The sequence below is a fragment of the Manacus candei genome, unplaced genomic scaffold (genome assembly GCF_025592945.1).
Source record: "Manacus candei isolate 608988 ecotype Guabito, Panama unplaced genomic scaffold, ASM2559294v1 h1tg000349l, whole genome shotgun sequence".
Lineage (NCBI taxonomy): Eukaryota > Metazoa > Chordata > Aves > Passeriformes > Pipridae > Manacus > Manacus candei.
Window position 1 is genome coordinate 26,882 of NW_026138397.1, and position 25,439 is coordinate 52,320.

Genomic DNA, 25,439 nt, shown 5'->3' on the forward strand with positions numbered 1-25,439 from the left:
CCGCTGGGGCCGCGCCCAGTTCAAACCAGTGCGGACCAGTGCGGACCAGTTCAGCCCCGGAGCGCTCCCGGAGCACTCCCAGTTCAGCCCGGTGCACTCCCAGTGCAAACCAGTTCAGCCCAGTTCAAACCAGTTCAGCCCAGTGCAAACCAGTTCAGCCCCGGAGCACTCCCAGTGCACTCCCAGTTCAGCCCGGTGCACTCCCAGTAACTCCCAGTTCAGCCCCGAGCACTCCCAGAGCACTCCCAGTTCAGCCCGGTGCACTCCCAGTTCAGCCCAGTTCAAACCAGTGACTCCCAGTTCAGCCCCAAGCACTCCCAGTTCACACCAGTGCACTTCCAGTAACTCCCAGTTCAGCCCAGTTCAAACCAGTAACTTCCAGTTCAGCCCAGTGCACTCCCAGTTCAGCCCAGTGCACTCCCAGTAACTCCCAGTTCAGCCCGGTGCACTCCCAGTGCAAACCAGTTCAGCCCAGTTCAAACCAGTGCACTCCCAGTGCACTCCCAGTTCAGCCCAGTTCAAATCAGTGCGAACCAGTTCAGCCCCGGAGCACTCCCAGTGCACTCCCAGTGACTCCCAGTTCAGCCCCGTGCACTCCCAGTTCAGCCCAGTGCAAACCAGTTCAGCCTCGAGCGCTCCCAGAGCACTCCCAGTTCAGCCCAGTTCAAATCAGTGCGAACCAGTTCAGCCCAGAGCACTCCCAGTTCAGCCCAGTGCACTCCCAGTTCAGCCCAGTGCAAACCAGTTCAGCCCAGAGCACTCCCAGTTCAGCCCCGGAGCACTCCCACAGCACTCCCAGTTCAGCCCAGTGCACTCCCAGTTCAGCCCAGTGCACTCCCACTGCACTCCCAGTTCAGCCCAGTGCACTCCCAGTTCAGCCCAGTGCAAACCAGTTCAGCCCGGTGCACTCCCACAGCACTCCCAGTTCAGCCCAGTGCACTCCCAGTAACTCCCAGTTCAGCCCAGTGCACTCCCAGTGACTCCCAGTTCAGCCCAGTGCACTCCCAGTGCACTCCCAGTTCAGCCCGGAGCACTCCCAGAGCACTCCCAGTTCAAACCAGTGACTCCCAGTTCAGCCCAGTTCAAACCAGTAACTTCCAGTTCAGCCCCGTGAACTCCCGGTGCAAACCAGTAACTCCCAGTTCAGACCAGTTCAAACCAGTGACTCCCAGTTCAGACCAGTTCAAACCAGTGACTCCCAGTTCAGCCCCGTGCACTCCCAGTTCAGCCCAGTTCACACCAGTGCACTCCCAGTTCAGCCCAGTTCACACCAGTGACTCCCAGTTCAGCCCAGTGCACTCCCAGTTCAGCCCAGTTCAAATCAGTAACTCCCAGTTCAAACCAGTAACTCCCAGTTCAGCCCAGTGCACTTCCAGTGCACTCCCAGTTCAGCCCAGTTCACTCCCACTGCACTCCCAGTTCAAACCAGTGACTCCCAGTTCAGCCCAGAGCACTCCCAGTTCAGCCCAGTTCAAACCAGTGACTCCCAGTTCAGCCCAGTTCAAACCAGTGACTCCCAGTTCAGCCCCGTGCACTCCCACTGCAATCCCAGTTCAGCCCAGTTCAAACCAGTGACTCCCAGTTCAGCCCAGTGCCTCCCAGTTCAGCCCAGTGCACTCCCAGTTCACACCAGTGCACTCCCAGTGCACTCCCAGTTCACACCAGTGCACTCCCAGTTCACACCAGTGCACTCCCAGTGCACTCCCAGTTCACACCAGTGCACTCCCAGTTCAGCCCAGTGCACTCCCAGTTCACACTAGTTCACTCCCAGTGCACTCCCAGTTCACACCAGTTCACACCAGTGCCTCCCAGTTCACACCAGTGCCTCCCAGTTCAGCCCACTGCACTCCCAGTGCACTCCCAGTTCACACCAGTTCAGCCCAGTGCACTCCCAGTTCAGCCCAGAGCACTCCCCGTTCAAACCAGTGACTCCCAGTTCACTCCCAGAGCACTCCCAGTTCAGCCCAGTTCAAACCAGTGCACTCCCAGTTCAGCCCAGAGCACTCCCAGTGCCTCCCAGCGCACTCCCAGTTCAAACCAGTGCTCCCAGTTCAGCCCAGTGCCTTTAATGGGGGGGGTCCTTTAAAAGTCACTTCCGGGACTACAACTCCCGTCACGCCCCGCGCCCCGCAGAGCCCCCTTAGCCCGCGCCTACAACCCCCATGATGCCCCGCGCCCCGCAGAGCCCCGTGACAAGCCACTTCCGGGACCACAACTCCCGTCGTGCCCCGCGGCGCCCGTAGAAACGCGTTGGGGCCGCGCCTCTCCCGAACTACAACTCCCGTCGTGCCCCGCGCAGGGGGCCGTTTTCCCGCGCTTTTCAGCCCCCCTCACGGCCGCCCGCCATGATGGCGGCCCCGAGGTAGGCCTTAAAGTGTCCCCAAATCATCCTCCAGATGTTCCAAAGTGTCCCCAAACTGTCCCCAAAAGTGTCCCCAAATTATCCTCCAAATGTTCCAAAGTGTCCCCCAGCTGTCCCCAAAGTGTCCCCAAAGTGCCCACCCAGGTGTCCCCAAATATCCCCAAAGTGTCCCCAAAATGTCCCCAAAAGTGTCCCCAAAGTGTCCTCAAATTGTCCTCGCAGTGTCCCCAATGTGCTCATAAAGTGTCCCCAAAATGTCCCCAGAGTGTCCCCAAAGTGTCTCCAAATGTCCTCGAAGTGTCCCCAAAAGTGTCTCTAAATTGCCCCCAGAATGTCCCCAAAAGTGTCCCCGAAGTGTCCCCAAATATTCCCAAACTGTCCCCAAAGTGTCCCCAAATGTCCCCACAAAGTCCCCAAAACGTCCCCACAAAGTCCCCGAAGTGTCCCCAAAAGTGTCCCCAAATTCTCCTCACAATGTCCCCAAAGTGAACCCAAAGTGTCCCCAAATATCCCCAAAGTGTCCCCAAAAGTGTCTTCACAGTGTCCCCAAACCATCCCTAAAGTGTCCCCACATTGTCCCCAAACTGTCCCCACAAAGTCTCCAAAATGTCCCCACAAAGTCCTCAAAGTGTCTCCCAAAAGTGTCCCCAAAATTCTCCTCACAATGTCCCCAAAGTGACCCCAAAGTGTCTCCCAAATGCCCCCAAACTGGCCCCAAAAGTGTCCCCAAACCATTCCTAAAGTGCCTTCAAATTGTCGCCACAGTGTCCCCCAAAATGTCTCCAGACTGTCCCCAAATGTCCCCAAAGTGTCCCCAAAGTGTCTCCAAATGTCCTCGAAGTGTCCCCAAAAGTGTCTCTAAATTGTCTCCAAACTGTCCCCAAATGTCCCCAAAAGTGTCCCCAAAGTGTCTCCAAATGTCCTCGAAGTGTCCCCAAAAGTGTCTCTAAATTGTCCCCAAAAGTGTCCCCAAATTGTCCCCAAGTGTCCCCACTGTGTCCCCAAAGTGTCCCCAAAGTGTCTCCCAAATGCCCCCAAACTGTCCCCAAAAGTGTCCCCAAAGTGTCTCCCAAATATCCCCAAACTGTCCCTAAAAAGTGTCCCCAAAATTCTCCTCACAATGTCCCCAAAGTGACCCCAAACTGTCCCCAAAGTGTCCCCAAATTGTCCCCAAATTGTCCCCAAAGTGTCCCCAAACCATCCCTAAAAAGTGTCCCCAAATTGTCCCCACAATGTCCCCAAAAATGTCTCCAAACTGTCCCCAGAATGTCCCCAAAGTGTCCCCAAAAGTGACCCCAAAGTGTCCCCACAAAGTCCCCGAAGTGTCTCCAAAACTGTCCCCAAATATCCCCACAATGACCCCAAAGTGACCCTAAAAGTCTCTTCACAATGTCCCCAAAATGCCCCAAAGTGGCCCCAAAAGTGTCCCCGAACTTGTCCGCAAATGCCCCCAAACTGTCCCCAAATTGTCCCCAAAATGTCCCCAAACTGTCCCCAAAAGTGTCCCCAAAGTGTCCCAAAGTGTCCCTAAAAAGTGTCCCCAAATTGTCCCCACAATGTCCCCAAAAATGTCTCCAAACTGTCCCCAAAATGTCCCCACAGTGTCCCCAAAGTGTCTCCAAATGTCCTCGAAGTGTCCCCAAAAGTGTCTCTAAATTGTCCCCAAAAGTGTCCCCAAAAGTGTCCCCAATCTGTCCCCAAATGGACCCAAATTGTCCCCACAATGCCCCAAAAATGTCCCCACAAAGTCCCCAAAGTGTCCCCAAAAGTGTCCCCAAAATTCTCCTCACAATGTCCCCAAATTGTCCCCAAAGTGTTTCCCAAATGCCCCCAAACTGGCCCCAAAAGTGTCCCCAAAGTGTCCCCAAACCATCCCTAAAAAGTGTCCCCAAATTGTCCCCACAATGTCCCCAAAAATGTCTCCAAACTGTCCCCAAATGTCCCCAAAAGTGTCCCCAAAGTGTCTCCAAATGTCCTCGAAGTGTCCCCAAAAGTGTCTCCAAATTGTCCCCAAAGTGTCCCCAAAAGTGTCCCCAAACATCCCTAAAAAGTGTCCCCAAAGTGTCCCCAAAAGTTTCCTCAAATTGTCCCCACAATGTCCCCAAAAATGTCTCCAGACTGTCCCCAAACTGTCCCCAAAAGTGTCCCCAAAGTGTCTCCAAATGTCCTCGAAGTGTCCCCAAAAGTGTCTCTAAATTGTCCCCAGAACGTCCCAAAAGTGTCCCCAAAAATGTCTCCAGACTGTCCCCAAACTGTCCCCAAAAGTGTCCCCAAAGTGTCCCCAAACCATCCCTAAAAAGTGTCCCCAAATTGTCCCCACAGTGTCCCCAAAATGTCTCCAAACTGTCCCCAAATGTCCCCAAAAGTGTCCCCAAAGTGTCTCCAAATGTCCTCGAAGTGTCCCCAAATGTGTCTCTAAATTGTCCCCAAAAGTGTCCCCAAATTGTCCCCAAAGTGTCTCCAAATTGTCCCCAAATTGTCCCCAAAAGTGTCCCCAAAGTGTCCCCAAACCATCCCTAAAAAGTGTCCCCAAATTGTCCCCACAGTGTCCCCAAAGTGACCCCAAAATGTCCCCAAATGACCCCAAAACTGTCCCCAAAGTGTCCCCGCTGGCCCCTCCCTCCCCCAATTAACCCCCCCCTCATTAACGGCCCCGCTCGTTGATGACGTCACGTCCTCATTAGTGCGGGGAGGGGGCGGGGCTTGGGGCGGGGACCCGGCAGGGGGCGGGGCTCCCAGTTCAGACCAGTTCAGCCCAGTGCCCTCCCAGTTCAGCCCAGATCGTCCCAGTGCCCTCCCAGTTTGTCCCAGTGCCTTCCCAGTTTGTCCCAGTGCCTTCCCAGTTTGTCCCAGTCCCCTCCCAGTTTGTCTCAGTGCCTTCCCAGTTCAGCCCAGTTCAGCCCAGTCCCTCCCAATCCCCTCCCACTCCCTCCCAGTCCCTCCCAATCCCCTCCCAGTCCCTCCCAGTCCCCTTCCAGTCCCTCCCAATCCCCTCCCAGTTCAACTCAGTGCCTTCCAGTCCCTCCCAATCCCCTCCCAGTCTCTTCCAATCCCTCCGAGTCCCTCCCAGTCCCCTCCCAGTTCAACTCAGTGCCTTCCCAGTCCCTCCCAGTCCCCACCCAGTCCCTCCCAGTTCGTCCCAATCCCCTCCCAATCCCCTCCCAGTCCCTCCCAGTCCCTCCCAGTCCCTCCCAATCCCTCCCAGTCCCTCCCAGTCCCTCCCAATCCCCTCCCAGTCCCTCCCAGTCCCTCCCAATCCCCTCCCAGTCCCTCCCAGTCCCTCCCAGTCCCTCCCAATCCCTCCCAGTCCCTCCCAATCCCCTCCCAGTCTCTTCCAATCCCCTCCCAGTCCCCTCCCAGTTCAACTCAGTGCCTTCCCAGTCCCTCCCAGTCCCCTCCCAGTCCCTCCCAGTCCCTCCCAGTCCCCTCCCAGTCCCTCCCAGTCCCCCCCAATCCCCTCCCAGTCCCTCCCAATCCGTCCCAATCCCCTCCCAGTCCCTCCCAGTCCCTCCCAGTCCCCTGCCAGTCTCTCCCAATCTCCTCCCAGTCCCTCCCAATCCCTTCCAGTCCCCTCCCAGTCCCTCCCAATCCCCTCCCAGTCTCTTCCAATCCCCTCCCAGTCCCCTCCCAGTTCAACTCAGTGCCTTCCCAGTCCCTCCCAGTCCCCTCCCAGTCCCTCCCAGTCCCCTCCCAGTCCCTCCCAGTCCCCCCCAATCCCCTCCCAGTCCCTCCCAATCCGTCCCAATCCCCTCCCAGTCCCTCCCAGTCCCTCCCAGTCCCTCCCAGTCCCCTGCCAGTCTCTCCCAATCTCCTCCCAGTCCCTCCCAATCCCCTCCCAATCCCCTCCCAGTCCCTCCCAGTCCCTCTCAGTCCCTCCCAGTCCCCCCCAATCCCCTCCCAATCCCCCCCAATCCCCTCCCAGTCCCTCCCAGTGCCCCCCAGCGCCCCCCCCATCACTCCGTGCCTCAGTTTCCCCCGTCCCCCGGTTTATTCCCGGCTCATTCCCCGATGACCCCCCGGATCCAGCCGCTGGCCCGGCACACGTTGGAATAGACCCCGGGCTGGCCCCGGCGGCCGCACACGGCCATGCCCCAGGACACCACGCCCTGCAGGAACCCCCCGCACACCAGCGGGCCCCCGGAGTCACCCTGCGGGGATACGGGGGGGGACGGGTCAGCTGGGAGGGACTGGGAGGGACTGGGAGGGGATTGGGAGGGACTGGGAGGGACTGGGAGGGGATTGGGAGGGACTGGGAGGGGATTGGGAGGGGACTGGGAGGGACTGGGAGGGACTGGGAGGGGATTGGGAGGGACTGGGAGGGACTGGGAGGGGATTGGGAGGGGACTGGGAGGGGATTGGGAGGGACTGGGAGGGACTGGGAGGGACTGGGAGGGGATTGGGAGGGACTGGGAGGGACTGGGAGGGGATTGGGAGGGACTGGGAGGGGATTGGGAGGGACTGGGAGGGACTGGGAGGGACTGGGGGGGACTGAGAGGGACTGGGGGGGACTGGGAGGGGATTGGGGGGGACTGGGAGGGATTGGGAGGGACTGGGAGGGACTGGGAGGGACTGGGAGGGGACTGGGGGGGACTGGGGGGGACTGGGAGGGGATTGGGAGGGAACTGGGAGGGACTGGGAGGGGATTGGGAGGGACTGGGAGGGGATTGGGAGGGACTGGGAGGGGATTGGGAGGGGACTGGGAGGGGATTGGGAGGGACTGGGAGGGACTGGGAGGGACTGGGAGGGGATTGGGAGGGACTGGGAGGGATTGGGAGGGACTGGGAGGGGATTGGGAGGGACTGGGAGGGGAGTGGGAGGGAGTGGGAGGGACTGGGAGGGACTGGGAGGGGATTGGGAGGGACTGGGAGGGGACTGGGAGGGACTGGGAGGGGATTGGGAGGGACTGGGAGGGGATTGGGAGGGACTGGGAGGGGATTGGGAGGGGATTGGGAGGGACTGGGAGGGGATTGGGAGGGACTGGGAGGGACTGGGAGGGGATTGGGAGGGGATTGGGGGGGATTGGGAGGGACTGGGAGGGACTGGGAGGGACTGGGAGGGGATTGGGAGGGGATTGGGGGGGATTGGGAGGGACTGGGAGGGACTGGGAGGGACTGGGAGGGGATTGGGAGGGACTGGGAGGGTCTGGGATCGATTGGGATTCATTGGGATTGATTGGGACTAATTGGGACCAATTGGGACTAATTGGGATCGATTGGGACTAACTGGGATCGATTGGGACTAACTGGGATCGATTGGGACTAACTGGGACTGACTGGGATCAATTGGGACTAACTGGGATCGATTTGGATCAATTGTGACTAATTGGGATGAACTGGGACTAACTGGGATCAACTGTGACTGTCTGGGACTAACTGGGATCAATTGGGATCAGCTGGGAATAACTGGGATCAATTGGGACTAATTGGGATCAACTGGGACTGACTGGGAGCACCCGCACACCAGCGGGCCCCCGGAGTCACCCTGCGGGGACAACAGGGGGGGACACGTCAGCTGGGAGGGACTGGGGGGGACTGGGAGGGACTGGGAGGGGATTGGGAGGGATTGGGAGGGGATTGGGGGGGACTGGGAGGGACTGGGAGGGACTGGGAGGGGATTGGGGGGAACTGGGAGGGACTGGGAAGGGATTGCAAGGGGATTGGGAGGGACTGGGAGGGACTGGGAGGGGACTGGGAGGGGATTGGGATCGATTGGGACTAACTGGGATCGATTGGGACTAATTTGGATCATTTGGGAGTAATTGGGATCAATTGGGATCAACTGAGACCAAATGGGAGGGACTGGGATCGATTGGGACTAATTGGGATCAATTGAGACTAATTGGGACTAACTGGGATCGATTGGGACTAACTGGGATCAACTGGGACTAATTGGGATGAATTGGGATCAATTTGGATCGATTGGGACTACTTGGGATCAACTGGGACTAACTGGGACCAACTGGGATCAACTGGGATCGATTGGGACTGTCTGGGACTATCTGGGATTGATTGGGACTAATTGGGATCAATTGGGACTAACTGGGATAAACTGGTACTAACTGGAGTTGATTGGGACTAACTGGGATCAACTGGGACTAACTGGGATTGATTGGGACTAACTGGGATCAACTGGGACTAATTGGGATCGATTGGGACTAACTGGGATTGATTGGGACTGTCTGGGACTAACTGGGATCAATTGGGATCAACTGGGATCGACTGGGACTAACTGGGATTGATTTGGACTAATTGGGATCAATTGGGACTAATTGGGATTGATTGGGACTAATTGGAATAAATTGGGACTAACTGGGATCAATTGGGACTAACTGGGATCGATTGGGATCAACTGGGATCAATTGGGACTAATTGGGATTGATTTGGACTAACTGGGATCAATTGGGACTAATTTGGATCAATTGGGACTAATTGGGATCAACTGGGACTAACTGGGATCGATTGGGACTAACTGGGACCAACTGGGATCAATTGGGACTAATTGGGATTGATTGGGACTAATTGGAATAAATTGGGACCAACTGGGATCAGTTGGGACTAACTGGGATCAATTGGGACTGTCTGGGACTATCTGGGATTGATTGGGACTAATTGGGATCAATTGGGACTAACTGGGATAAACTGGTACTAACTGGAGTTGATTGGGACTAACTGGGATCAACTGGGACTAACTGGGATTGATTGGGACTAATTGGGATTGATTGGGACTAATTGGGATCAATTGGGACTAACTGGGATTGATTGGGACTAACTGGGATCAACTGGGACTAATTGGGATCGATTGGGACTAATTGGGATCAACTGGGACTAACTGGGGTCGACTGGGACCAACTGGCACAGATTGGGGTTGACTGGGACCACCTGAGACCACCTGAGACCACCTGAGACCACCCATCTCACCTGTCCCACCTGTCCCCTCCTGTCCCTCCATCCCCACCTGTCCTACCTCTTCCACCTGTCCCACCTGTCCCACCTGTCCCTCACCTGTCCCACCCACCCCCACCTGTCCCAGGTGTCCCACCCAGGTGTCCCACCCGTCCCCCCCATCCCCACCTGTCCCACCCATCCCACCTGTCCCACTTGTCCCCTCCATCCCCACCTGTCCCACCTGTCCCAGGTGTCCCCTCCATCCCACCTGTCCCATTTATCCCCACCTGTCACACCTGTCCCACCTGTCCCACCTGTCCCTCACCTGTCCCACCTGTCACCTCCATCCCACCTGTCCCACCTGTCCCACCTGTCTCTCACCTGTCCCCTCCATCCCTCACCTGTCCCACCTGATCCCACCAATCCCTTCCACCCCCACCTGTCCCTCACCTGTCCCACCTGTCTCCTCCATCCCCACCTGTCCCCTCCACACTCACCTGTCCCACCTGTCCCACCTGTCCCTCACCTGTCCCCTCCATCCCTCACCTGTCCCACCCATTCCCACCTGTCCCACCTGTCCCCTCCACCCCCACCTGTCCCACCTGTCCCCTCCACCCCCACCTGTCCCACCTGTCCCACCTGTCCCTCACCTGTCCCACCTGTCCCCTCCACCCTCACCTGTCACACCCATCCTCACCTGTCCCACCTGTCCCACCTGTCCCCTCTATCCTCACCTGTCCCACCTGTCCCTCACCTGTCCCTCCATCCCCACCGGTCCCACCTGTCCCCTCCATCCCTCACCTGTCCCACCTGTCCCACCCATCCCCTCCATCCTCACCTGTCCCTCCTGTCCCACCTGTCCCTCCTGTCCCTCATCCCCACCTGTCCCTCACCTGTCCCACCCGTCCCTCACCTGTCCCACCTGTCTCACCTGTCTCTTCCATTCCCACCTCTCCCACCTGTCCCACCTGTCCCCTCCATCCCTCACCTGTCCCACCTGTCCCACCCACCCTCACCTGTCCCTCACCTGTCCCCTCCATCCCACCTGTCCCATTTATCCCCACCTGTCACACCTGTCCCACCTGTCCCTCACCTGTCACTTCCATCCCCACCTGTCCCACCCATTCCCACCTGTCCCACCTGTCCCCTCCATCCCTCACCTGTCCCCACCTCTCCCACCTGTCCCACCTGTCACACCTGTCCCTCACCTGTCCCCTCCATTCCACCTGTCCCACCTGTCCCACCTGTCCCCTCCATCCCTCACCTGTCCCCTCCATCCCCACCTGTCCCACCTGTCCCCCACCTGTCCCCTCCACCCCCACCTGTCCCGCCCAGGTGTCCCACCCGTCCCCCCCCACCCCCAGGTGTGGCTCACCTGGCAGGAGTCCACGCCCCCCTGGGGCACACCTGCGCAGAACATGTTGGGGGTGACGGCGCCGCCGTAGGCGCGGACACACCTGGAGCGGGAGAAGGTCTGGATGGAGGCACACTGCAGGTCACGGGGCAGGTATGCTAGGGGGGACAGGTGAGACAGACAGGTGAGACAGACAGGTGAGACAGGTGAGACACACTGCAGGGCACGGGGCAGGTATGCTAGGGGAGACAGGTGAGACAGACAGGTGAGACAGGTGAGACAGACAGGTGAGACACACTGCAGGGCACGGGGCAGGTACGCTGGGACAGACAGGTGAGACAGGTGAGGGACAGGTGAGACAGGTGAGGGACAGGTGAGGGACAGGTGAGACACACTGCAGGTCACGGGGCAGGTACGCTGGGGGAGACAGGTGAGACAGACAGGTGAGACAGACAGGTGAGACAGACAGGTGAGATAGGTGAGACACACTGCAGGGCACGGGGCAGGTACACTGGGACAGGTGAGACAGACAGGTGAGACAGGTGAGACAGGTGAGACAGACAGGTGAGACAGGTGAGACACACTGCAGGGCACGGGGCAGGTACGCTGAGACAGGTGAGACAGACAGGTGAGACAGGTGAGACAGGTGAGACAGGTGAGACAGACAGGTGAGACACACTGCAGGTCACGGGGCAGGTACGCTGGGACAGGTGAGACAGACAGGTGAGACAGGTGAGACAGGTGAGACAGGTGAGACAGACAGGTGAGACACACTGCAGGTCACGGGGCAGGTACGCTGGGGGAGACAGGTGAGACAGGTGAGACAGGTGAGACAGACAGGTGAGATAGGTGAGACACACTGCAGGTCACGGGGCAGGTACGCTGGGACAGGTGAGACAGGTGAGACACACTGCAGTTCACGGGGCAGGTACGCTCGGACAGACAGGTGAGACAGACAGGTGAGACAGACAGGTGAGGGACAGACACACTGCAGGTCACGGGGCAGGTACGCTGCGGGAGACAGGTGAGACAGGTGAGACAGACAGGTGAGACAGGTGAGACACACTGCAGGTCACGGGGCAGGTACACTGGGACAGGTGAGACACACAGGTGAGACAGGTGAGACAGGTGAGACAGACAGGTGAGACAGGTGAGACACACTGCAGGGCACGGGGCAGGTACGCTGGGACAGGTGAGACACACAGGTGAGACAGGTGAGACAGGTGAGACAGACAGGTGAGACAGGTGAGACACACTGCAGGGCACGGGGCAGGTACGCTGAGACAGGGGAGACAGACAGGTGAGACAGACAGGTGAGACAGGTGAGACAGGTGAGGGACAGACACACTGCAGGTCACGGGGCAGGTACGCTGAGACAGGTGAGACAGACAGGTGAGATACGGGAGGGACAGGTGGGACAGGTGAGATGGGTGGGACAGGTGAGGACACGCCCTGGAAGTTGTGGACACGTCCCAAGGGCAGGAGGTGACAGTGATGGAACCCACATGGGACACACCTGGACACACCTGGGACAGGTAACACACACCTGGGGACACACCTGGGACACACCTGGGACAGGTAACACACACCTGGGACACACCTGCACACACCTGGGACACACCTGGGACACACCTGGGCACACCTGGGACAGGTGACACACCTGGACACACCTGGGGGACAGCTGGGGACACACCTGGGATACACCTGAGACACACCTGGGGCACACCTGGGACAGGTGACACACCTGGACACACCTGGGACACCTGGGACACACCTGGGACACACCTGGGACAGGTAACACACACCTGGGACACACCTGGGGCAGGTAACACACCTGGGACACACCTGAGACACACCTGGGACAGGTAACACACACCTGGGGACACACCTGGGACACACCTGGGACACACCTGGGACAGGTGACACACACCTGGGGACACACCTGGGACACACCTGGGACAGGTAACACACACCTGGGACAGGTAGCACACACCTGGGACACACCTGGGACAGGTAACACACACCTGGGGCAGGTAACACACACCTGGTGACACACCTGGGACAGGTAACACACACCTGGGACACACCTGGGACACACCTGGGACACACCTGGCCCCCCCCATCCCCCCAGGTACCTCCAGGTGAGCGGGTGGTGCCCCAGCCGGACACGGAGCAGTTGGTGCCGGGCCGGGGGCACCTGGGACACACCTGGGGACAGGTAACACACACCTGGGACACACCTGGGGCACACCTGGGACAGGTAACACACACCTGGGACACACCTGGGACAGGGAACACACACCTGGGACAGGTAACACACACCTGGGACACACCTGGGGACACACCTGGGGACAGGTAACACACACCTGGGACAGGTAACACACACCTGGGACACACCTGGGACAGGTAACACACACCTGGGACACACCTGGGACAGGTAACACACACCTGGGACACACCTGGGACACACCTGGGACAGGTAACACACACCTGGGACACACCTGGGACAGGTAACACACACCTGGGACACACCTGGGGCAGGTAACACACACCTGGGACACACCTGGGACAGGTAACACACACCTGGTGACACACCTGGGACAGGTAACACACACCTGGGACACACCTGGGACAGGTAACACACACCTGGGACACACCTGGGGCACACCTGGGACAGGTAACACACACCTGGGACACACCTGGGACACACCTGGACACACACCTGGGACACACCTGGCCCCCCCCATCCCCCCAGGTACCTCCAGGTGAGCGGGTGGTGCCCCAGCCGGACACGGAGCAGTTGGTGCCGGGCCGGGGGCAGGCGGTGGCCGGGCGGATGCGCTTCACCTGGGGGCCGAAGCGCACAGGTGAGTCGAGCAGCAGCAGCATGAAGTCGTTGTCGTTGCGCCGGGGGTCGTACCTGGGGTGCACCTGCGCCCGCCGCACCCGCCGCACCTGCCCCGAGCCCGCCCGCAGCGACGTGGTGCCCGCCAGAACACGCAGGTCCCTGCGGGGGGGACAGGGGGGACAGGTGAGGGGAGAGAGGGACAGGTGAGAGACAGGGACAGGTGAGGGGCGGGTGAGGGACAGGTGAGAGGGGACAGGTGAGATGGGACAGGTGAGGGACAGGTGAGATGGGATAGGTGAGGGGACAGGTGAGGGGACAGGTGAGGGGACAGGTGAGGGACAGGTGAGGGGGGACAGGGACAGGTGAGGGGGGACAGGGACAGGTGAGGGACAGGTGAGAGGGGACAGGTGAGGGACAGCTGAGAGGGGAGAGGGACAGGTGAGGGGGCAGGGACAGGTGAGATGGGACAGGTGAGGGACAGGTGAGAGGGGAGAGGGACAGGTGAAGGGACAGGTGAGATGGGACAGGTGAGATGGGACAGGGACAGGTGAGATGGGGCAGGTGAGGGACAGGTGAGGGACAGGTGAGGGGACAGGTGAGGGACAGGGACAGGGACAGGTGAGGGGGGAGAGGTGAGGGGGGACAGGTGAGGGACAGGTGAGGGGACAGGGACAGGTGAGGGGGGAGAGGGACAGGTGAGAGGGGACAGGTGAGATGGGACAGGTGAGGGGCAGGTGAGGGACAGGGGGGACAGGTGAGGGACAGGTGAGGGGGGACAGGTGAGATGGGACAGGTGAGAGGGGAGAGGTGAGGGGGGACAGGTGAAGGGACAGGTGAGATTGGACAGGTGAGGGGGGAGAGGGACAGGTGAGGGACAGGTGAGGGACAGGTGAGGGACAGGTGAGGGACAGGGACAGGGGAGGGGGGAGAGGGACAAGTGAGAGGGGACAGGTGAGATGGGACAGGTGAGAGGGGAGAGGTGAGGGGGGACAGGTGAAGGGACAGGTGAGATGGGACAGGTGAGGGGGGAGAGGGACAGGTGAGGGACAGGTGAGGGAGGACAGGTGAGGGACAGGTGAAGGGACAGGGACAGGTGAGGGGGGAGAGGGACAGGTGAGGGACAGGTGAAGGGACAGGTGAGGTGGGACAGGGACAGGTGAGGGACAGGTGAGATGGGACAGGTGAGGGGACAGGGACAGGTGAGAGGGGAGAGGGACAGGTGAGGGACAGGTGAGGGGATAGGTGAGGGACAGGGACAGGTGAGGGACAGGTGAGATTGGATAGGTGAGGGGACAGGTGAGGGACAGGTGAGGGGGGAGAGGGACAGGTGAGATGGGACAAGTGAGGGACAGGTGAGGGGAGACAGGTGAGGGGACACAGGTGAGGGGACAGGTGAGGGACAGGTGAGATGGGACAGGTGAGGGGACAGGGACAGGTGGGGGGACAAGGACAGGTGAGGGGACAGGTGAGATGGGACAGGTGAGGGACAGGTGAAAGGGGAGAGGGACAGGTGAGGGACAGGTGAGGGGGAACAGGTGAGGGACAGGTGAGGGGACAGGTGAGGGGACGTGAGAGGGGACAGGTGAGGGGGGAGAGGGACAGGTGAGGGGGTGAGGGGGGACAGGTGAGATGTCCCAAGAGTGTCCCCACCTGTCCCAGGTGTGTCCCCAGGTGTGCCCAGGTGTGTGTTCACCCCCCCAGCTGTATCCCAGGTGTGTCCCAGGTGTCCCCAGGTGTGTGTCTGAGTCCCCAGGTGTGCCCAGGTGTGCCCAGGTGTGTGTTTACCCCCCCAGGTGTGTCCAGGTGTGTCCCAGGTGTACTCCAGGTGTATCCCAGGTGTGCCCAGGTGAGCTCTCCATGCCCTCAGGTGTATCCCAACTGTATCCAGGTGTGTCCCAGGTGTACGTAGGTGTGCCCAGGTGTGCCCAGGTGTATCCCAGGTGTGCCCAGGTGTATCCCAGCTGTCCCCAGGTGTCTCCAGGTGTGCCCAGGTGAGCTCTCCATGCCCTCAGGTGTATCCCAACTGTATCCAGGTGTATCCCAGGTGTATGTAGGTGTGCCCCAGGTGTGCCCAGGTGCCCCCAGGTGTATCCCAGTTGTATGTAGGTGTATCCCAGGTGTATCCCAGCTGTCCCCAGGTGTGCCCAGGTGTGCCCAGGTGAGCTCTCCATGCCCTCAGGTGTATCCCAACTGTATCCAGGTGTGTCCCAGGTGTATGTAGGTGTGCCCCAGGTGTGCCCAGGTGTATCCCAGCTGTCCCCAGGTGTATGTAGGTGTGTCCCAGGTGTGCCCAGGTGTGCCCAGCTGTCCCCAGGTGTGCCCAGCTGTCCCCAGGTGTCCCCAGGTGTGCCCAGGTGTGCCCAGGTGTCCCCAGGTGTGCCCAGGTGAGCTCTCCATGCCCTCAGGTGTATCCCAACTGTATCCAGGTGTACCCCAGGTGCCCCCAGGTGTATCCCAGGTGTACGTAGGTGTGCCCAGGTGTGCCCAGGTGTATCCCAGGTGTGCCCAGGTGTGCCCAGGTGTATCCCAGGTGTATGTAGGTATATCCCAGGTGTGCCCAGGTGTGTGTAGGTATATCCCAGGTGTGCCCAGGTGTGCCCAGGTGTATCGCAGGTGTGCCCAGGAGCCCCCAGGTGTGCTCTCACCTGATTGGCTGCCTGCAGTGCGCCGCCGTCAGGACCCACTGTGGGTGTGTGTGTGAGTCCCCAGGTGTGCCCAGGTGTGCCCAGGTGTATCCCAGGTGTGCCCAGGTGTATCCCAGGTGTATGTAAGTGTGCCGAGGTGTCCCCAGGTGTGCCCAGGTGTGCCCAGGTGAGGTCTCCATGCCCTCAGGTGTATCCCAACTGTGCCCAGGTGTATCCCAGGTGTATCCAGGTGTGCCCAGGTGTCTCCAGGTGTATCCCAGGTATATGTAGGTGTGCCCAGGTGTATCCCAGGTGTACGTAGGTGTGCCCAGGTGTATCCCAGGTGTGCCCAGGTGCATGTAGGTGTGCCCAGGTGTGCTCTCACCTGATTGGCTGCCTGCAGTGCGCGGCCGTCAGGACCCACTGTGGGTGTGTGTGTGAGTCCCCAGGTGTGCCCAGGTGTCCCCAGGTGTGTCCCCAGGTGTGCCCAGGTGTATCCCAGGTGTATCCCAGGTGTGCCCAGGTGTGTGTAGGTATATCCCAGGTGTGCCCAGGTGCCCCCAGGTGTGCTCTCACCTGATTGGCTGCCTGCAGTGCGCGGCCGTCAGGACCCACTGTGGGTGTGTGTGTGAGTCCCCAGGTGTGCCCAGGTGTGCCCAGGTGTGCCCAGGTGCCCCCAGGTGTATCCCAGGTGTATGTAGGTGTGTCTCAGGTGTATCCCAGGTGTGCCCAGGTGAGCTCTCCATGCCCTCAGGTGTGTCCCAACTGTATCCAGGTGTATCTCAGGTGTACGTAGGTGTGCCCAGGTGTGCCCAGCTGTGCCCAGGTGCCCCCAGGTGTGCCCAGGTGTGCTCTCACCTGATTGGCTGCCTGCAGTGCGCCGCCGTCAGGACCCACCAGGTGTGTGTGTGAGTCCCCAGGTGTGCCCAGGTGTCCCCAGGTGCCCCCAGGTGTGCCCAGGTGTATGTAGGTGTGCCCAGGTGTGCCCAGGTGTGCCCAGGTGTCCCCAGGTGTGCCCAGGTGTGCCCAGGTGAGCTCTCCATGCCTTCAGGTGTATCCCAACTGTATCCAGGTGTATCCCAGGTGTGCTCAGGTGTGCCCAGGTGTGCCCAGGTGTATCCCAGGTGTGCTCAGGTGTGCCCAGGTGTATGTAGGTATATCCCAGCTGTCCCCAGGTGTATGTAGGTGTATCCCAGGTGTGCCCAGGTGTATCCCAGGTGTGCCCAGGTGAGCTCTCCATGCCCTCAGGTGTATCCCAACTGTATCCAGGTGTACCCCAGGTGCCCCCAGGTGTATCCCAGGTGTATGTAGGTGTGTCTCAGGTGTGCCGAGGTGTGCCCAGGTGAGCTCTCCATGCCCTCAGGTGTATCCCAACTGTACCCAGGTGTATCCCAGGTGTATGTAGGTGTGCCCAGGTGCCCCCAGGTGTGCCCAGGTGCCCCCAGGTGTGCCCAGGTGTATCCCAGGTGTATCCCAGGTGTGCCCAGGTGAGCTCTCCATGCCCTCAGGTGTGTCCCAACTGTACCCAGGTGTATCCCAGGTGTACGTAGGTGTGCCCAGGTGTGTCCAGGTGTGCCCAGGTGTGTGTAGGTGTACCCCAGGTGTATCCCAGCTGTCCCCAGATGTGCCCAGGTGTCCCCAGGTGACTCCAGGTGTCCCCAGGTGTATGTAGGTGTGCCCAGGTGTGCCCAGGTATATCCCAGGTGTCCCCAGGTGTCTCCAGGTGTCCCCAGGTGTGCCCAGGTGTGCCCAGGTGAGCTCTCCATGCCCTCAGGTGTATCCCAACTGTATCCAGGTGTATCCCAGGTTTATGTAGGTGTGCCCAGCTGTCCCCAGGTGTGTGTAGGTATATCCCAGGTGTGCCCACCTGTCCCCAGGTGTACCCCAGGTGCCCCCAGGTGTGCTCTCACCTGATTGGCTGCCTGCAGTGCGCGGCCGTCAGGACCCACTGTGGGTGTGTGTGTGAGTCCCCAGGTGTGCCCAGGTGTGCCCAGGTGTATGTAGGTATATCCCAGGTGTGCCCAGGTGTGCCCAGGTGTGCCCAGGTGTGCCCGGGTGTATCCCAGGTGTATGTAGGTGTGCCCAGGTGTGTGTTCACCCCCCCAGGTGTGCTCTCACCTGATTGGCTGCCTGCAGTGCGCGGCCGTCAGGACCCACTGCGCCGCCACGAGGGACCCCCCGCAGAGGATCTGCCCCCCCTTGGTCAGGGCCACCTGGAAGGGCCGCTGGGCCACCGAGCAGGGCCGGCCCCCGATGATCCGGGACTCGTCCTCCTCCGGGACTGCGGGGGGGAAACAGGAAATGGGGACCGGAAATGGGGGGAACAACAGGAAATGGGGGGGGAACAACAGGAAATGGGGGATGGAGACAGGAAATGGGGGATGGGGACAGGAAATGGGGGAAAATACACCTGGGAATGGGGGGAGACACACCCGGAAATGGGGGGGAACAACAGGAAATGGGGGAATGGGGAGAGGAAATGGGGGAATGGGGACAGGAAATGGGGGGAGACACACCCGGAAATGGGGGGAAACCGGCCGAAAATGGGGGATGGAGACCAGAAATGGGGGGGGAACAACTGGAAATGGGGGGAAACTGGCTGGAAATGGGGGAATGGAGACAGGAAATGAGGGGGGAACGGCCGGAAATGGGGGAAAACCGGCTGGAAATGGGGGAATGGGGACAGGAAATGGGGGAATGGGGACGGGAAATGGGGGATGGGGACAGGAAATGGGGGGGAACAACAGGAAATGGGGGAATGGAGACAGGAAATGGGGAATGGGGATGGGAAATGAGGGGAATGGGGACAGGAAATGGGGAATGGAGACAGGAAATAGGGAATGGGGACAGGAAATGGGGGAATGGGGACAGGAAATGGGGGATGGGGACAGGAAATGGGGGAATGGGGAGCGGAAATGGGGGGAGACACACCCGGAAATGGGGGGGAACCGGCCGGAAATGGGGGAATGGAGACAGGAAATAGGGGGGGAACAACAGGAAATGGGGGAATGGAGACAGGAAATGGGGGGAAACAACTGGAAATGGGGGGAAACAACAGGAAAAGGGGGGGAACCGACCGGAAATGGGGGAATGGAGATGGGAAATGGGGGGAAACAACAGGAAATGGGGGATGGAGACAGGAAATGGAGGATGGGGACAGGAAATGGGGGATGGAGACAGGAAATGGGGGGAAACAACTGGAAATGGGGGGAAACAACAGGAAAAGGGGGGGAACCGACCGGAAATGGGGGAATGGAGATGGGAAATGGGGGGAAACAACAGGAAATGGGGGATGGAGACAGGAAATGGAGGATGGGGACAGGAAATGGGGGATGGAGACAGGAAATGGGGGAATGGGGACAGGAAATGGGGGATGGAGACAGGAAATGGGGGAATGGGGACAGGAAATGGGGGAAAATACACCTGGGAATGGGGGGAGACACACCCGGAAATGGGGGGGAACAACAGGAAATGGGGGAATGGGGAGAGGAAATGGGGGATGGGGACAGGAAATGGGGGGGGAACGACAGGAAATGGGGGGAGACACACCTGGAAATGGGGGAAAACCGGCTGGAAATGGGGGGGAACAACAGGAAATGGGGGAATGGGGACAGGAAATGGGGGAATGGGGACGGGAAATGGGGGATGGGGACAGGAAATGGGGGGAGACACACCCGGAAATGGGGGGAAACCGGCCGAAAATGGGGGATGGAGACCAGAAATGGGGGGGGAACAACTGGAAATGGGGGGAAACTGGCTGGAAATGGGGGAATGGAGACAGGAAATGAGGGGGGAACGGCCGGAAATGGGGGAAAACCGGCTGGAAATGGGGGAATGGGGACAGGAAATGGGGGAATGGGGATGGGAAATGGGGGATGGGGACAGGAAATGGGGGGGGAACAACTGGAAATGGGGGAATGGAGACAGGAAATGGGGAATGGGGACGGGAAATGAGGGGAATGGGGACAGGAAATGGGGAATGGAGACAGGAAATAGGGAATGGGGACAGGAAATGGGGGAATGGGGACAGGAAATGGGGGAATGGGGACAGGAAATGGGGGATGGGGACAGGAAATGGGGAATGGGGACAGGAAATGGGGGATGGGGACGGGAAATGGGGGATGGGGACAGGAAATGGGGAATGGGGACAGGAAATGGGGGATGGGGACGGGAAATGGGGGATGGGGATGGGAAATGGGGGAATGGGGACAGGAAATGGGGGTGAAGATGGGAAATGGGGGATGGGGACAGGAAATGGGGGAAATGAACCCAAAATGGGGGGAATGAACCCAAAATGGGGGGAATGAACCCGAAATGGGGGAAATGAACCCAAAATGGGGGAAATGAACCTGAAATGGGGGAAATGAACCCAAAATGGGGGAAATGAACCCAAAATGAGGGAAATGAACTGAAAATGGGGGAAATGAACCTGAAATGGGGGAAATGAACCCAAAATGGGGGAAATGAACCCAAAATGGGGGAAATGAACTGAAAATGGGGGAAATGAACCTGAAATGGGGGAAATGAACCCAAAATGGGGGAAATGAACCCAAAATTTGGGGAAATGAGACCAAAATGGGGGAAATGAACCCAAAATGGGGGAAATGAACCCAAAATGGGGGAAATGAACCCAAAATGGGGGGAAATGAACCCAAAATGAGGGAAATGAACCCAAAATGAGGGAAATGAGCCCAAAATTGGGGAAATGAACCAGAAATGGTGGAAATGAACCCAAAATGTGGGGAAATGAACCCAAAATGGGGGAAATGAGCCCAAAATGGGGGAAATGAGCCCAAAATGGGGGAAATGAACCTAAAATGGGGGAAATGAGCCCAAAATGGGGGGAAATGAACCCAAAATGGGGGAAATGAACCCGAAATGGGGGAAATGAACCTGAAATGGGGGAAATGGACCCAAAATGGGGGAAATGAACCCAAAATGGGGGAAATGAGCCTGAAATGGGGGAAATGATCCCAAAATGGGGGAAATGAACCCAAAATGGGGGAAATGAACCCAAAATGGGGGAAAACAAAGAGGAAATGGGGGAAATGAGCCTGAAATGGGGGAAATGAGCCCAAACCGTGTCCCCTCCCCCCTCCCCGTGTCCCCTCCCCCATTCCCGGTCCCGGTTGGGACATTGGAATTCTCCGGCGGGACCGGTTTGGGATCCGGGAGCCGCCCCCGCCCGGAATTCCCGATCCAAGCGGGGGCGGGGACGGGTCCGCCCCTCCCCCCACCCCCCCTTCCGCCGCCCCTCCCCCCCCCGCCGGCCCCGAGGGGGTTGGGGGGGGTTTTTTTGGGGGGGAATAAACCCTTTGGATCCATCCCGGGATTCTCCAGCCGGGAATTCCCGCCGGGAAAACTGTCCGGGGGGGGGAGGGAGGAACGGGGGGGAGGGGGGGGAAACGATCCCGGCGGGATTTGGGGGATTCCGGGGGTTCGGCCCGGGGGGATTTGGGAATTCTGGATTCGTCTCCCCCCCACAAGATTTGGGAACTCCGGGGTCGTCCCTGGGGGGGGGGGGTTGGGAATCCCGGATTGATCCCTGATGGGATTTGGGAATCCCGGGATTGGTTCCTGATGGATTTGGGAATTCGGGATTCACCCCCGAGGGGTTTGGGAATTCCGGATTGATCCCTGCTGGATTTGGGAATCCCAGACTGATCCCTGCTGGGATTTGGGAATTCTGGGCTAATTCCTGATGGATTTGGGAATCCTGGATTGATCCCTGCTGGGATTCGGGAATTTGGGATTCACCCCCGAGGGGTTTGGGAATCTCAGACTGATCTCTGCTGGATTCAGGAATTCTGGGCTAATTCCTGATGGATTTGGGAATCCCGGATTGATCCCTGATGTATTTGGGAATTCTGGATTCACCCCGAGGGGTTTGGGAATCCCGGATTGATCTCTGCTGGGATTTGGGAATTCTGGGCTAATTCCTGATGGATTTGGGAATCCTGGATTGATTCCTGATGGATTTGGGAATCCCAGATTTATCCCTGCTGGGATTTGGGAATTCCAGACTAATTCCTGATGGATTTGAGAATCCCAGATTGATCCTTGATGGATTTGGGAATCCTGGTTTGATCCCTGCTGGGATTTGGGAATTCTGGATTCCTCCCTGAGGGATTTGGGAATTCCAGATTCTTCCCTGCTGGATTTGGGAATCCTGGATTGATTCCTGAGGGGGGTTGGGAATTTCAGATTGGTTCCTGATCGATTTGGGAATTCCAGATCGATCCCTACTTGATTTGGGAATTCTGGATTCATTCCTGACGGATTTGGGAATCTCAGACTGATCCCTGCTGGATTTGGGAATTTTGGATTCACCCCCGAGGGGTTTGGGAATTCCGGATTGGTTCCTGATGGATTTGGGAATCCCAGACTGATCCCTGATGGATTTGGGAATTCTGGGCTAATTCCTGATGGATTTGGGAATCCTGGATTTATCCCTGCTGGGATTTGGGAATTCTGGATTCACCTCGAGGGGTTTGGGAATTCCAGATTGGTTCCTGATGGATTTGGGAATTCTGGATTTATCCCTAATGGATTTGGGAATTCTGGGCTAATTCCTGATGGATTTGGGAATCCTGGATTGATTCCTGATGTATTTGGGAATTCCAGATTGGTTCCTGATGGATTTGGGAATTCTGGATTGATTCCTGGCGTATTTGGGAATCCTGGATTGATCCCTGATGTATTTGGGAATTCTGGAATCACCCCGAGGGGTTTGGGAATCCCAGACTGATCCCTGCTGGATTTGGGAATCCCGGATTGATCTCTGCTGGGATTTGGGAATTCTGGATTCCTCCCTGAGGGATTTGGGAATTCCAGATTGGTTCCTGATGGATTTGGGAATTCTGGGCTAATTCCTGATGGATTTGGGAATCCCAGATTGATCCCTGCTGGGATTTGGGAATTCTGGATTCACCTCGAGGGGTTTGGGAATCCCGGATTGATCTCTGCTGGATTCGGGAATTCTGGATTGATTCCTGATGTATTTGGAAATCCTGGTTTGATCCCTGCTGGGATTTGGGAATTCTGGATTCCTCCCTGAGGGATTTGGGAATTCCAGACTGATCCTTGATGGATTTGGGAATTCTGGGCTAATTCCTGATGGATTTGGGAATCCTGGATTGGTTCCTGACGTATTTGGGAATTCCAGACTGATTCCTGCTGGATTTGGAAATCCCAGATTGATTCCTGATGTATTTGGGAATCCTGGTTTGATCCCTGCTGGGATTTGGGAATCCTGGTTTGATCCCTGCTGGATTTGGGAATTCCAGACTGATCCCTGCTGGATTTGGGAACCCTAGATTGATTCCTGAGGGGGTTTGGGAATTCCGGGCTGATCCCAGCTGGATTTGGGAATCCCGGAGGAATTTTCCCGGGATTTCTCCCCCCCTCCCTGCCGTTCCCGCCGTTCCCAACATTCCCAACATTCCCGCCATTCCCACTCACGCTCCTCGCCGGCTTTCCCGGCCGCCTGAGCCCGGAGGGATCCCGGGAGGAGGAGGAGGAGGAGGAGGAGGAGGGGGGGGATCGTTGGGATTCGGGCGCCGCGTCCGTCCCGAGCCATTCCTGGCGGGAAAAGAAAGAAAAAAACCGGGATCAGCCCCTCCCCCCATCGGGAATGGCCCCTGGGGAGGATCCCGGGGGGATCCCGGGCCCTGGGGGGGAGGGGGGAGGGTAAACTGGGGGGCACTGGGGTTACTGGGACAAACTGGGAGGGACTGGGAGGGGACTGGGAGGGACTGGGAGGGACTGGGAGGGGATTGGGAGGGGATTGGGGGGGACTGGGAGGGACTGGGAGGGGATTGGGGGGGACTGGGAGGGACTGGGAGGGACTGGGAGGGGATTGGGGAGGGACTGGGAGGGGACTGGGAGGGACTGGGAGGGACTGGGAGGGACTGGGATGGAACTGGGAGGGACTGGGAGGGACTGGGAGGGACTGGGAGGGGACTGGGAGGGGATTGGGAGGAACTGGGAGGGACTGGGAGGGACTGGGAGGGACTGGGATGGAACTGGGAGGGACTGGGAGGGACTGGGAGGGACTGGGAGGGGACTGGGAGGGGATTGGGAGGAACTGGGAGGGACTGGGAGGGGATTGGGGGGAGATTGGGAGGGGATTGGGAGGGACTGGGAGGGACTGGTACGAACTGGGAGGGGACTGGGAGGGGACTGGGAGGGACTGGGACGAACTGGGAGGGGACTGGGCTGAACTGGGATAGGACACACCGTGGGGGGAGGGGCTGGAATGGCTCCTCCTCCTCCCGGGATTTTTGGGATTTTTGGGGCCCGCGGGAAGGACGAAAAAAAAACCGGGAATTCCGCGGGAAAATCGGGAAAATCGGGAAAATCGGGATGGTCCCGATGGATCCTCGGGAAGGGGGGGGATGGGATGGGGGGGGGAGGGTTTTTTTGGGGAATAAACCCGCGGATTCCGGGTTTTCCCGGGACCTTGGGATCCATCCCGGGATTTCCCGGGAGCCGCCCCGGGATTCTCCAGCCGGGAATTCCCGCCGGGAAAACCTGGTCGGGGGGAGAAGGGGGAAGAGGGGGAGGGAAAACGATCCCGGAGGGAATTTTTCCCGCCGGTTCGGGCCCTTTCCCGGCGGGATTTGGGGGATTCCGGGGGTTTCGTCCCGGGTTTGGATTTGGGAATTCTGGTTCCCCTTCCCACCCCCACAAAAAAACTTGGGAACTCCCTGAGGGGGGTTTGGGAATTCCGGGGTTGATTTCTGTGGGGATTTGGGAATTCCGGGATTGATCCCTGCAGGGGTTTGGGAATCCCGGATTGATTCCTGCCGGGATTTGGGAATCTCAGACTGATTCCTGCCGGGATTTGGGAATTCCAGGTTCTTCCCCGCCGGGATTTGGGAATCCCGGACTGATCCCCCCCTGCCGGGATTTGGGAATTCCCAAATTCCTCCCCCCCCACATCGGGATTTGGGATGAGTTCCCCCCCTTTCCCCCCCCCCCCCCCCCCCGCGGGAATTCCCGGGAATTCCAAGGACTCACCTGCCAGGAGGGAGCGAGGCCGGAGCCGGGAAAGGCGGGAAGGGGCCGGGCCGGGAATATTTATCCCGGGAATGAGGAGGAGGAGGAGGAGGAAGAGGAGGAGGCCGAGGGTGACTCAGGGGCCGCCCTTTGATGTTCCCGCGGGGAAGCGGCGCCGGGAATTCGGGAATGGGGGAACGCCCGGGATGGGCGGGGGGGGGGGAAATTCCAGAGGCACCCGGACAGGCGGGAAAGGCGGGAATGGGGTGGGGTGGGGTGGGAATGGGGTGGGAATGGGGTGGGATGGGATGGGATTGATGGGATGGGATGGGATGGGATTGATGGGATGGGATGGGATGGGATTGAT

The 25,439-nt window shown here is 59.0% G+C and overlaps 1 protein-coding gene across 1 annotated transcript; it reads right to left on the bottom strand.

The window, feature by feature from the left end:
• Nucleotides 1–6,360: 6,360 nt before the first annotated feature.
• Nucleotides 6,361–25,150, bottom strand: LOC127465261 (kallikrein-14-like). Its single transcript, XM_051775741.1, has 6 exons — nt 25,094–25,150; nt 23,534–23,653; nt 18,191–18,353; nt 13,360–13,607; nt 10,622–10,758; nt 6,361–6,510 (listed from the first exon to the last, which is right to left on the bottom strand). The coding sequence occupies exons 2-6, from the start codon at nt 23,649–23,651 to the stop codon at nt 6,361–6,363; spliced, it is 816 nt and encodes a 271-aa protein (XP_051631701.1). The 5' UTR covers nt 23,652–23,653; nt 25,094–25,150.
• Nucleotides 25,151–25,439: the final 289 nt, after the last annotated feature.